The sequence below is a fragment of the Bicyclus anynana genome, chromosome 7 (genome assembly GCF_947172395.1).
Source record: "Bicyclus anynana chromosome 7, ilBicAnyn1.1, whole genome shotgun sequence".
NCBI classification, from domain to species: Eukaryota; Metazoa; Arthropoda; class Insecta; order Lepidoptera; family Nymphalidae; genus Bicyclus; species Bicyclus anynana.
In genome coordinates, this window is record NC_069089.1 from 4,555,974 (window position 1) to 4,569,392 (window position 13,419).

The following is a 13,419-nucleotide window of genomic DNA, read 5'->3' on the forward strand; positions in this document are numbered from 1 at the left end:
ATAAAATAAGGTTATAAGATGTTATGTTTGAAAAAATAAGGTTATATTAAAAGGTCCGAACAGAGCTGGGGCGGATCACTAGTAAATACATAATGTGCTATGTATTTCCATGAGTTTGCTGTTTTTTTGCTTTATAAAAAATTACGTCTTTTATGTTAGAAGGAATCAGTTGTACAAACCTTGACAGTCGTATCGTATTGTTAATATATAATGAAGCGATGGCATAGAAATAGGTAACGTATACCTATTGATTTCCTGGAAATAAGGTCTGCTACACATGTGCGATTACTACCGACCTTGCGGTATGCGGCGCGACTGTCGGATCACTTAGTTCAACAGTTTTATTAGGCCATCTACAGTTTCAGCTAAAGTAATATTAAAGATATGGGATGTAATTATTTGATTGGTTGTTACAAATAGGCTCCGAAACTACTAGACCGATTAAAAAAAAAATTCATCTTTATAAAGCTTAACTATAACAGTAACAAAGGCTACATTTTATTCCCACGGGAATTGGGATTACGCGAGCGAAACCGCGTTTGCTAGTTCTACATACAAGTAACTTAGAGTTATTTTAGAGATTTTAAGGTATGCTTGTATTCCTACTGGCAATGGCTATTGCTGCAGCTGCTGCTAATTTGAATTATTTTCATTTTTTTGCAGTTGCACTGCACCGTCCGCAGTCTCCGTCCTCTCGCGTGGATGAAGAGCTCATCCAGAAGAGTCTTAGAGCCATCAACTCTACCACTGATCCGCTGGAGAAGCTGCGTCTGCTATGTCTGTCCCGTGGCGCGTCCGGCATCATTGGTCTGGGGAGGTATGTTCTTTACATACACTGGGAAACAGTGGCGTGCACTTCATAGATGCATAAACGCAATGTTAAACGCAAAATACCCTGAGGATTTATTACGTACATGTATTGGAGGAGGAATTTCTCATTATGTACAATTTGTACTACAGTGCCTACCCTAGTTAAGAACCTTGTGCACGCCTCTGCTGAGAAATTAACGCTCTTATTAGTTCTCGCCAAACTAAATCTGTGCCTCTTATGAAGAGTGATTTAAGTTGAATTGTACCCAGTTTGTAGATTTTTCTTATAAATTATCAGAAAAAATATAACAAAAATTGATTTAGCTCACATTGTTCTCCGAGTGTCTGCTATAGTTTCTGAGATAATTTCGTGTAAGGAGACAAATGATAAAATTTTCGCATAAATGTCTTAAAAATATATAGATACGTATTTCGAGTTGTGATTTGTAGGATAAAATTGCTGCACAAATTTTGTTTCGTGCTTCGTGGTATTAGTGCAATCACAATAATTTTCACATTTTGTTTTTTCAGTATATTTATCATAAATATTGACATTATTAACGTAGTGTTACTTTAAAGGGATTTTCCCAAAATTGTTTGAATAGGTCAACATATTTTGACCGTCTTTGTATAATTTATCACATAAATTTTGAATGTATTCGGAATAAAAAATGTAGTTACCGTTCCGTATGTAGCGACCTTTATTTTAGCGATAACCTCCATCTGATGCCAAGTGAAGATGCAGTTTAAAATAATTGTATTGTTACGTTTTATTTACCGCTTATGTATGATTTCTACATATTAGTTTACCAAAACGATCGACGGTAAATCTTGACCGGCCGGTAGGTTAATAAATAGGTTAAGGTAGAATTGAAGATCACCAGACCATCATCTGGCTCTGAAAATTACATTTTTAAATAAACTAGTTTTTAAGAATCTATCCTTATTACACATTTTGCTTATAACAAATTTTCAGAAGGTTTAAAGTGTATCAAGTATTTCCCATTTCGCACAATTTCTACGTATACCCATGCTACCTTATTACCCAGGCAACTCCTGACGAGAGAACTTGCGAAGAAAGAGCGGGAAGGGAATATAATTATATTTTTAAATATAAATATTTAATTTACGTATGTAATCATAATTTACGTATGTATTACATATATATTATATTACACTAAATAAATGACAAACATTTATAAAATGAAGCATATTGCAAGCTCCATATTGTTTTCTCACAGAATCTTTCGAAGGATGGACGACGATGGCAGCAAGCAGCTGAACAAGGAAGAGTTTCTCAACGGCATCAAAGAGACCGGCTTAGATCTTCCAAAAGAGGTATATTTTGTTTATTAATATGTTGTTACAGTTCATTATTCAGCGAGCTATTGTATTTTTTTACTTAATGTTTTTCCAGCGTATGTATGTCCATTTCTTTGGCACGCCCTACACCCCAAAATGGACGGACGGACATATGAGGTGTCATTAAGTTCGTCAAAACTGTGGTAGTGACATAGGCTATGTAATTTTAAAATAGCGAATGTAAATCGTATTACGTACATGTTTCTGTTTTAACACAAATTGTCAAAAAACGGACCGATTACCTATATTGGGACCATCAAACTTCGAAGTAACATTTTCTAGCAAGAATGTATTCAAGTCAGGAATTTTATTGTCTGTACTAAGTTATAATTCAAATTGAAGTTCTATCTTGAAGTAACTAAAAAGCCCGAATTTTTTTTATTATTAAAACAATAAAATCCGACTGCTATGCGTAATAAACTGAAAAAACAAGAAATACAATATCTGTATTAGATTCTAACTAAATACTTTATGATGCTGTAGGCGGGTACAAACAATACTTTCTTACCTACGAACAAAGAATGATCTACCAAAATTATGTTTGTCACATGCGGTAACATACTCGTACTTAAAGTATTAAAAAAAATAAACTTACTATACACTGTCACAGTAAAAATATAAGTTATCTATATTCTGTGACACTGTTCACAATGAATTTCCTTAAAGTAACGCATGCTTCTTTTCGAAATTGAAGAAGGTTTTAAATAGCAATTAACCACAAATGTTCGCAAAATTAATTATATATTTTTTATCTACCCTCTTTATTCATTTTATACAGGATGCGGACGAGCTGTTTGAAAAATTCGACGTCGACAAAAGTGGATCGATTAGTCTTGATGAATTTTTAAGGCAGATCCGAGTAAGTACTTACATAAAGAAGCAAACAGTTAAATACGTGGATATTATCATAAGTAGATAAATATATAAAAAATAAAAATACGAGTGTTATGCCAGCCACTCACAAACCAATAAGTCCACGTGTCTGCGGCGCTTACGGCAGAATATCCGTTTTAAATCACTGATCGTGTGTTGGTGGAATGTGCATTACATCATTCAGATCACGACCATTTATTTTATTGGAATTCTGCTCTTAGCGCTGCAGGCACGTGGTCTTATCGGATGATGAGTGGCTAGCATAAAAACATTTCTATACAAAATATAAAAATTTGCGTACAACATAAATAATCTTCCTGTGTTATTGACTAAACGATTGCTCTTTCAGCCGCCGATGTCAGAATCCCGCCGCGCTATAGTGGAGCAGGCCTTCAAGAAGCTGGACAAGACCGGGGACGGTGAGATCAGCATCGAGGACGTGCGTGGAGTGTACTCGGCTGCTTCCAACCCTCGGTGAGCTCTACTATTGCGGCAGAAGCAGGAGAGATGGGCGAAACGACACTCTGAGTCTCCCGAATCTCCTCTGGAACTGTTTTGACTGGTGGGGGGCTTTGGCCGTGGCTAGTTAGCACCCTAACGGCTAAGATGTACCGCCAAGCTATTTAGCGTTCTGGTACGGTGTGGATTTTCATCCTAAGCCTAACAAGTAGCCCGCTTCCATCTTAGATTGCATCATCACTTACCGATGGTAAGTGAATTGACTGCAATGATGAGGTGTGATAATAATAGGAATTATGGTCTCAAGCAACGGTTGACCATACTTTCATATGAGCACAGTATATACAAGTACGTATATAAGTCACTAGCGGACGCCCGCGACTTCGTCCGCGTAAATTTCGATGTCAACTTTACTACTACCCCTACCCTATCCTACCCCTACCCTACCACTACCCCAACCCTACCCTACCCAACCCCTACATCTACCCTACCCCTACCCCAAACCTACCCCTACCTTACCTACACCCTACCACCATCCTACCCCTACCCTCCCCGTACCCTATCCCTTTCCTACCCCTATCCCACCCGTACCCCTATCTCACGCCTATCCTACCCTTACCCTACCACTTCCCTATCCTACCCGTACCTCTACCCTACCACTACCCTAAACCCGGCCCTAAACCTACCCTACCCCTACGCTTCCCTACCCGTACCCTACCCTACCCTGTAACTTCTCTATCTTACTCCTACCCCTAGCAAAATCGGTCCAGTCCTTCGAGAGTGGTGGTATGACCAAGAGAAATAGAGACTTCTATGCTAATAATATAAAGAGGTAAAGTTTGTGTGGTTGTAGGAGGTAATCTCTGGATCTACTGGACCGATTTGGAAAATTGTTTTACCAATAGAAAGCTACGTTATTTGCGAGTGTCATAGGCTATGTTTGTCCCCATATTCACACGGGAACGGGAACTACGTAAATGAAAGCGCCGGGCGTCATATAGCGGAATTTCTGCGTCTTTTAGAAATTTTGTATTATCTCCGAAACTATTAAAGTAATTAACATACTGTAAAGGGCAAATCTTATCTCCATAATATCCTTGTGATTATTAAATAATTTATTTTAATAAGGATTAAAGTTTAGTTGTATAAATAATGACGTAAACCTAAGTATATAAAATTAATAATTTTTAAAACACAAAAGGTACTATATCTGCTAATATATAGAAGATAGATATATGGTGTCGCGGACTTTTTTGTAGAACTTTTAAAGATACATAAAGTCTCCATACATTAAATTCAATTTTACACAATAGTTAAGGCAGCGCATGCGAATAAGTCTGTTTAAGAGGATTTTCAGTCCGACCTGTATGACAAAAACTGTGATAACTCGGCTAATATATATGATACCAATATAAAATATAGCCTATAGCACTCCCCGATAATGTAGCATTCTACTGGTGAAAGAATTTTTAAAATCGGACCAGTAGTTCCGAAGATTACCCCATTTAAAAAATGTGACAAACTTACAAACTTACAAACTTTACCTCTTTATAATATTAGTATAGATATAGATTAGTCAATTATTTACACCAGTTACTATATTTTAATTGCGCCGCTATTGGTCGACAATATTTTACTTTTCTTCACGAAATAATAGGACAAATGCCAGGTCTACCGGCAACTAATTCTGTAACGCACCGCTGTGATAATGACCGGAACCGACGATTTAATGTGGTCCCCGAGGCATTGTACTTGCCTTTACCATAATGGCTTGACATCCGATAAAACTGATCATGTGTTGGTCGCGATGTGCATGATATCATGCCGATCACATGTGAGCTTACTTGATCGTCAGTGGCTGACTTAAGATTAAATCGTTGATCGCGGTCATTTGAGGGCCATGTGGCATAGTGGGTAGTGAGTTTGGTCTCTAGAGATCACAGACAGTCACTAAATTTTTTTTATATGTACCTATGCATTAATGTATTATTTTCCAGATACATGAGCGGCGAGGAGAGCGCTGACGTGATCCTGAAAAGGTTCCTCGCTAACTTCGAGACAGAGGGCACCGTAGATGGAAAGGTGAGGAATTTAAAGCGTATATGCACAGATCAATCAATAAAAGGCAGATAGAGCGTACGGAACCTATGGTGCCGCCGCTCCAAATACAAAATTCAAAACCAAATACATTCTCGAGTCAGTACGACACGAACCGTCGCATCAGTAAATTATATATTATTCAAGAAAAATGGCGTCTTATGTTTTTAAATATCTTAAAAACTGTTTACAAAAAGTAAGGAAATAACATGAGGTATTTTTTTATTGGTAATTATTGATTAATAAATTAATTTACGTAATTGTTGTTAGTGTTAAATTTTCAAATACAAATTATTATTTTTATTTTAGACTAAAAAAAATGTATATGAATATCCAAGTATTTATGTACTAGCCAACAAGCCGCGGTTTTACCCTCTTAGTTCCCGTTCCCGTTCGTAAGAATACGGGAATAAATATATAGGTACACTTAAAAATAACGTTTTTACATTTTACATTAAAAATACGGTTTTCTAGTGGTTAGGGAATTTTCAAAATCGGTTCAATAGTAGTAAATCCAGTCAACCTTCTACAATTCCACAAACCACAAACTTTATCACTTTATAATGTTAGCAGATATATATTTATTTTATTTATTTATTTTATTTTATTTATTTATACACATGAAATATGCCCAGAGAAACATTACAGTTTCCCAATTCGTTTCTCGAGCAAACAGAAATAATAATTACAACAATAAATCTAAAATTACAAAATGAATATTAAACAATCAAAATAATTTAAAAATAATAAATTCAATTCAAATTAAAAATTAAGAATAAATTAACATTAACCAAGTCAAATAAATTAAAATAAACAAATCAAATAAATTAATAACAATAATCAAGAATTAGAATACACAAAAAAAAAAAAAAAAAAATTAACTAGTCAAAAAACAAAATTAAAAATATCCTAAACATAAAATCTATTCTAGTAACAATTTAATTTTATTTACAAGCTGATAAACAGGTGTGTGAAAAATGTCTAATTCTAAATTTCTACTAGTGAGATCATTGAGCAGGCGCAGCGCTTGAGCCAGCGGCGCATGCTGGCTCACTTTAGTTCTGCCACACGGCACCGCAAACAACTGGCGACGTCGGCAACTTACATACTTGTCGGGAACATGTAAATCTATTGACCCTAATATAACAGAGTTACTTTTTTCACCTCTCATTAAATTTATTATGTACTGTAGCAGTGCTACTTTACGTCTTATCTCAAGTTTATTGTACCCTGTCATACCCAGAAGAAAGACGCTTGGATAAATAGTAGGATAACCCACTGAGTACCCATATTGTTTCCTATAAAGCCAACGGACGAACTTTTTTTGAATCTTCTCTATCATATCTATGTATTTGTACTCAAACGGACTCCAAATGATGGCATTACATTCGAGTTTACTTCGCACATACGCATTATACAGCGTCTTTATTATATTAGAGATATTAGAGGATGAAGATGACAATTCAGTTTTCGCAAATCCAAACTATGGATTTTTCTGCTTTGTTTGAAGCGTTTGTCAAACGTGCGATCGTTGCAATATCCTTCATGTAGGTAGGTATAGACCCCGGCAAGTAAGATCAACCAAAATGCCTATTATATACAGGGTGCTGGGGAGTATTATAATAAAACCCCATAAGTCTGGGGTTATATTCTTTATCGAAAATTAATTAAAAATGTTCAAAGGATATGTGTTCTAAAATTAATATTTTCGAGGTAAATTATATTTCTTTTGTAAATAGATCTTGATATGTGTTCCTTAAACGCATCCTTAGAATTATGATGTAGCTAAGTTTTACGCATTTTAAAATGCATGATAAATAAAGGCGTGTGTTACTTGGATAGTAGGAATCATTTGAATTACTTTGTATGAAAACATAACAAGTTTTTATTTTTTAGTTAAAAAATATTAGTTATGCAGTTCGGCCCCTATATGAGGACTCATCAACACCTCGAAACTATGGGAAGTACTCCCGAACACCCTGTATATAGCGTAAGTTTTATAAACAAGTGTTAAATGCGTGTTCCATGTTACATTAAATAATCAATTACAAAATAAATAAAATAAAATAATCAAAAAGTCAATTAAATAAAAATTTCGTACATAATTACTGTCAACTTAAGTTACTGTTAACTGTAATTACTGTTAACTGTAAGTGTCAACTTATTAATATGGCTACTCGTGGCACCTTACCGTACGTCGCTAACACCCGATAATGTGCTACTGCGGATAGTTCAACTTACAGGCCGTTTACCCATACTTTTCTATATTTCCAGATTACTTTGGAAGAATTCATGAACTACTACAGCGGTATCAGCGTGTCTATCGACAATGACTGCTATTTCGACCTGATGATGCGTCAGGCCTACAAGCTCTAACTTTGTAAAGGTCTACACCCACTAGCCCATGCTGCTCCAACCAAGCACAGCACAGCTTTTTTATACATGATCGAAAAAAATTAACCCCAGTTGGCAAAATGTTATTAACTTTTTCAGTTCTTTAATATGTCATTATTAGGTACTTGTATTTACTAAAATTATTGTTTTTTTGTTAATGGGGCGTACTTTTTAAGATCAATTTCTTTATACAAAATTTAAACCTTGGAAATAAATTGTTCAGCCCCGTTGCTTAGTGGGTAGTGTGACCCTACTCTCTGCATCCACGGCCGTGGGTTCGATTCCCACAACTGGAAAATATTTGTATGATGATTATGGGTGTTTTCCAGTGTTTGGTGATTTATACACATACCTAGGGCAAGTATTAGGAATTATGTAATGTATATTCGTCAGATATATTAGTACCCATAAAGGTAAGCTTACTTTAGGTCTAGAACTCTATAACATAGCGATGTGTGTATTGTCCCAAAATATTTATTAAAATCGTTGTTTTGCTTTACAAATTATGCTCAAATGGGCATGAAAATGAACGATGACCGATTCAAAGACTTACCCAATATGCACGCAAAATTTCTGGGTTACTGAAAACTGGTTAAACCAAGCTCGCATTTGACTGTGGTGCTGTGCTTGAATGGTGCTGTGTAGGTAAGTTGCGACCATAATCTTTGTCTTGCTTTCACATAAAACATGCACTGAACGTGAGTGGTAGAGACGAAACATAATAATATTATTGTGTTGTTTAAAAGGCACTGCTTTCTTGTTTCTTGTTAATGTATTATAATAATATTTTATTAACAAAAAATAAATGTATGGTGATGATTATTGCATTTCAATAAATATTTTAACGTCTTGTGCTTTTTTTTAATTTGGTAGAAAACAATATTGTTTGGTTCAACTGAATCTAATGTAGACCCGCGTAGATCCCCTTCCCGCGAGAATACGGGAATAGAATATAGCCTATGGTACTCATAAATATTGTGGCTTTCTAGTGGTAAAAGAATTATCAAAATCTGTTAAGATGGTCCAGTTATTACTCCCTATTTATAAGACTCCGAAAATAAATGATACAATGCGATTGCATATTCGTTCGTTTGTGAGCCGTGATAGCCCAGTGGATAAGACCTCTGTCTCCGATTCCGGAGGGCGTAGGTTCGAATCCAGTCCGGAGCATGCACCTCCAACTTTTCAGTTGTGTGCATTTTATTCACGTGCCTCAGAACGGTGAAGGAAAACCATCGTAGGGAAACCTGCATACCTGAGAATTTTCTCAATTCTCTACCTGCGTGAAATCTGCTAATCCGCATTGGGTCAGCGTGGTGGACTATTGGCCTAACCCCTCTCATTGTGAGAGGAGACTCGAGCTCAGAAGAGAGCCCAATATGGGTTTATAACATAGATTTACGAGACTTCGGTACAGTTTTCGATAAAACAACATCATGGGCCACAGATTAAACCTTACTCCAACAACATCAAAATGATCAAAACCGTAAAAAATAGTAATGTCACGTTAGTTGTTTATTGGATTTATTGGAATTTATTTTTTAAGATTAATAGATGTTTTATTGTATAAAAAACATTATTTTTTGTTGGCACAGCATCTACAAGTGATTCCGATATAACGATGTGTTTGTGTGATATCGTATATCTGCTACAACAATTTATAATATGCAGCTTACAAATGCTTAACAGGATCGTCTTGTCAGTTTTGCTAATGGTTGAAAACATAACGAGAATGATACTGCAGTCGATATATAATTTCATATCGTTCATATTACAAATATGTTCGATTATACCAATATGTTGTGTGTTCATCTTAACATCGAAGTTAAAATGTTTGCTCTGCAGTGGGTTTCGTATGCCACACAGATTCGGTTGTTGTGATTGCTTTATTTCGATAGGTATTTTAGTGATAGTGTATTTTATACTCAAAGCGACAGGTGGTCTGGAAGAAATTTTCTCCTATCTCGGATATACTAAGGATGAAAACATGCAAGTGAATAAACGTGCGTTTGTGAATTTTTAATAAGAAACTCACAAAGTTTGGTATAGGTAGGTATAGAGCCTGGCAAGTAAGTTGAACCACAGTTGTCTGATCAGGTCTTAGACCATTAATGATCAGGTATAAATATAACGCGTGCCTTAGTATAAAACTCGAAAATGTATTACTCCACATAGTTCAACTTACAGGCTTACTTAAATCTACCTACATTCAAGAAAGCAAGTAAGGGAAAGTATAAAAGGTATTTGATTTATTTTTCCTTATAATAAAGTATTGTGGTGCCTGAAATATACCTATGTATAAAACATTAAACTACGTATTTACCTATCTATCCAATCTTATTTTTTCCTATGCCCTAATCTTCCTGCTTTGTGCCTCAAAAAGGAAAAAGTTTTGGTGACTTTTAGGATCACTTTGTAGGTTGTTTGTCTGTCTGTATGTCTGTCAAGATCCTTTATCTCGACAACGAGTAGAGGTGTCATATTAAAATTAAAATACCATATACCTATTTCAAGTTAAAAAGATACGGTTGTTTAAAAAAACATACCTCATATAATTTCGCAAAAAACATCTCTTAAGGGAATCTAAATAGGGGTAGGTACTTTAGCCTAAAGAATAAGTCTTAAAAAATATTATCTTTACTAATATTTAAATTAAAAAATCTAGAATTTGTACAGAACCCAATGACCCGTTTTTTTATAACACACGATAGTATTTGGTAAAAAAATATAGAACCTTGTCTCGAATATTAAAGTTAATCGCTCATTTGCTCCAAACTGCCCAAGCACTCGATATGTAAATGACAAATCTTGCACCAAAAATGCCCAAGCACTCGATTTGTAATTGAAAAATCGAGTGCTTGGGCATTTTGGTGCAAATGATCGATTACCTTTAGTATTCGAGACAAGGTTCTATTAAATATTATGAGCGTGCTTGTTCAGCAATTCCAATTGCGGAATAGAGTTCAGGGATATCGCCTTTATATTGTCAAAGGATATCGCACTGACGTCTAATCCTCTGCGACGACTTCACATCCGCGCAGTCCTTTCCCCCGTCGCCCGCATACCATGGGAGTATCATCAAAGAACTTGCCAAGCTATAGTGTATATGAAAAGTACAAAAGCACAGACAGCCTGATATCATGTCAAACAAAATGGTTGATAACCATCCTATTGATTTTATTGTTTTTAAAATTCCTAAAAATTAGGTGTACCCAAAGATCTCATACTATTAGCGAAACTCAGACCAACAAAAGATTGTCTTATAGTAAATAAAGAAAGTTTTTATTGTCTACAATGTCGATTTGTGTGTTCAGGAAGTGTAAAAACTGTATTTAAAAATTATGATGATTTTTTGTATAATGAAAGTAAACAAAAAATTGTGCATGTGTACGCTCAGTGTAGCTAAATTCGGATCACTTTTTGCGGTGATTTTGCACGTAGCATAATTAGTATAAAATATCGTTGGGTGTACCTTAGAACCTTATTACTAATTTCTGTCAATATAAAAAAATATTGATGTCATTAATTTTATAGGTTATCTAATATTAGGTACCTAAATTGTGATGAAATATATTTATTATTTTATTAAGTATTTTTGATTTAATGTAGAATCACTTTCTACAAAATATATAAATGACTAAAGCTCCGTAAGTTTCACTAAAACCAAACAACCCTTGAAGTTAAATTAACCCGTAAGTACTTATTTCAAATTAATATCGCAGTGAGCCTCGCTCGCCAGTGAGAGTTGTGATAGCCCAGAGGATATGACCTCGGCTTTGATAAGGAGGACGTAGGTTCAAATCCGATCAGGGGCATGCACCTCCAACTTTTCAGTTATGTGCATTTTAAGAAATTAAATATCACGGTGAAGGAAAAACATCGTGAGGAAGCCTGCATACCTGAGAATTTTCTTCTCTAGGTGTGTGAAGTCTGCCGATCCGCATTGGGCCAGCGCAGCGTTGAAAACTATATTTGCATAAGTATTCACACTCTCCGTGGCGCAGTGGCATGCGCGGTGGATTTACAAGACGCAGGTCCTGGGTTCGATCCCCGGCTGGGCCGATTGAGATTTTCTTAATTGGTCCAGGTCTGGCTGGTGGGAGGCTTCGGCCGTGGCTAGTTACCACCCTACCGACAAAGACGTACCGCCAAGCGATTTAGCGTTCCGGTACGATGTCGTGTAGAAAACTAAAAGGGGTGTGGATTTTCATCCTCTTCCTAACAAGTTAGCCCGCTTCCATCTTAGACTGCATCATCACTTACCATCAGGTGAGATTGTAGTCAAGGGCTAACTTGTAAAGAATTAAAAAGAAAAATATAGGTATTTATTTATATAATGTAAACACAAAATTGTGCATGTGGGCGCATATTAGCTTATTTTGTAGACACGTAAATATCTATTAGTACTTACTTGTACAAAACCAGGGATTTGATCAAAGTTGGTTCCTAATTTCTGACGCGTGTGAGATATAATTGTAAAGCACCTTGAATGTATTCAAAAAACCAGTCTTACCTTATCAATATTTTTAGGTTACCCCAAGAAGCCTCAAAATGTGTCACAGCATCTATTCATTGCTGCAAACCTTAGTATGCGGACTTCAGATGTTGTCACGGGTCTTCATGACCACCATTTTAATGATAGAGAATCTCTTACGTTTGATACTGCAAACTTTATACAATTTCGTATCATTTGTGCTACAACTGCTGTCGCTAATACCAATCTGCGCGGTGTTCCTTGTAGCGGCTAGACTGAAATGCTTTGTGTGTGGTGGTGGAGGAGCGTGTCCGGTTAATAACAGAGGTGGCGGCGCCTGCGATTGTTTGATGTCAGCTGTCGCGATCATCATTATGTTCTTCATATTCCGGGCGACTGGAGTTCTCGACAAGATATTCTACAGCCTCGGCTACACTAAAGCGAAAACGTTGACGTACAAATTCTCGCCAACGCCAGGTGACATCACAGAGTGTTCCAGAAATGACAGCGAGTATACTGAAATCACTAGAATGCGTGAAGAATGGAGTGACTACACTGAGATCTCTACTGCGACGTATCTGACAGATGAAGACGTTACGATAAGTACCATAGAGGGTTTGATAACTCTACCGACTGATATCGTCAATGTCACAGAAATTACAATCATTAACACCATTACTCAAGCGGAAGTGCCTACAGCGGGTTAATGTAAACCAGCAGAATACCAAACGTCTTTTAGGTCTTTTATCTTCAAAAATAAAAGTTTGTTATATTTTTTTTTATTTTATGTCGCTTTTTTAATTTACCTAAACTTAAGACCTCTCCTTAGGTGGACCGAAGACATCAAGCGGATTGCAAGAAGCCGCTGGATGGTGGCTCGAGACCGTTGTGCTTGGAGGTCCATGCAAGAGGGCTATGTCCAGCTGTGGACGTCCATCGGCTGATAATAA

The 13,419-nt window shown here is 36.2% G+C and overlaps 3 protein-coding genes across 7 annotated transcripts in view; 2 read left to right on the forward strand and 1 right to left on the reverse strand.

Annotated features, from left to right (window-relative positions):
• Positions 1–8,844, forward strand: part of LOC112047247 (calcyphosin-like protein) — a 79,082-nt gene extending 70,238 nt beyond the window's left edge. For all 5 annotated transcript variants that reach the window (XM_024084298.2, XM_052882705.1, XM_052882706.1 and 2 more), the window contains 6 exons: positions 664–817; positions 2,052–2,148; positions 2,951–3,031; positions 3,395–3,519; positions 5,502–5,586; positions 7,876–8,844. In XM_024084298.2, coding sequence (XP_023940066.2) covers positions 664–817; positions 2,052–2,148; positions 2,951–3,031; positions 3,395–3,519; positions 5,502–5,586; positions 7,876–7,977 — 644 coding nt within the window. In that variant the 3' untranslated portion in view covers positions 7,978–8,844. The remainder of the gene's footprint in view (positions 1–663; positions 818–2,051; positions 2,149–2,950; positions 3,032–3,394; positions 3,520–5,501; positions 5,587–7,875) is intronic.
• Positions 1–13,419, reverse strand: part of LOC112047261 (18S rRNA aminocarboxypropyltransferase) — a 168,611-nt gene that overhangs the window by 23,752 nt on the left and 131,440 nt on the right. The gene's annotated exons all lie outside the window — the stretch shown is intronic.
• On the forward strand, positions 12,517–13,193 carry LOC112046559 (uncharacterized). The gene has a single exon (XM_024083243.2). The coding sequence runs from the start codon at positions 12,547–12,549 to the stop codon at positions 13,174–13,176; it is 630 nt and encodes a 209-aa protein (XP_023939011.2). The 5' UTR covers positions 12,517–12,546; the 3' UTR covers positions 13,177–13,193.

Excerpts from the sequence above, each read along its gene's own strand:
- LOC112046559 (XM_024083243.2), top strand. The coding sequence starts at position 12,547 with ATGTGTCACAGCATCTATTCATTGCTGCAAACCTTAGTATGCGGACTT.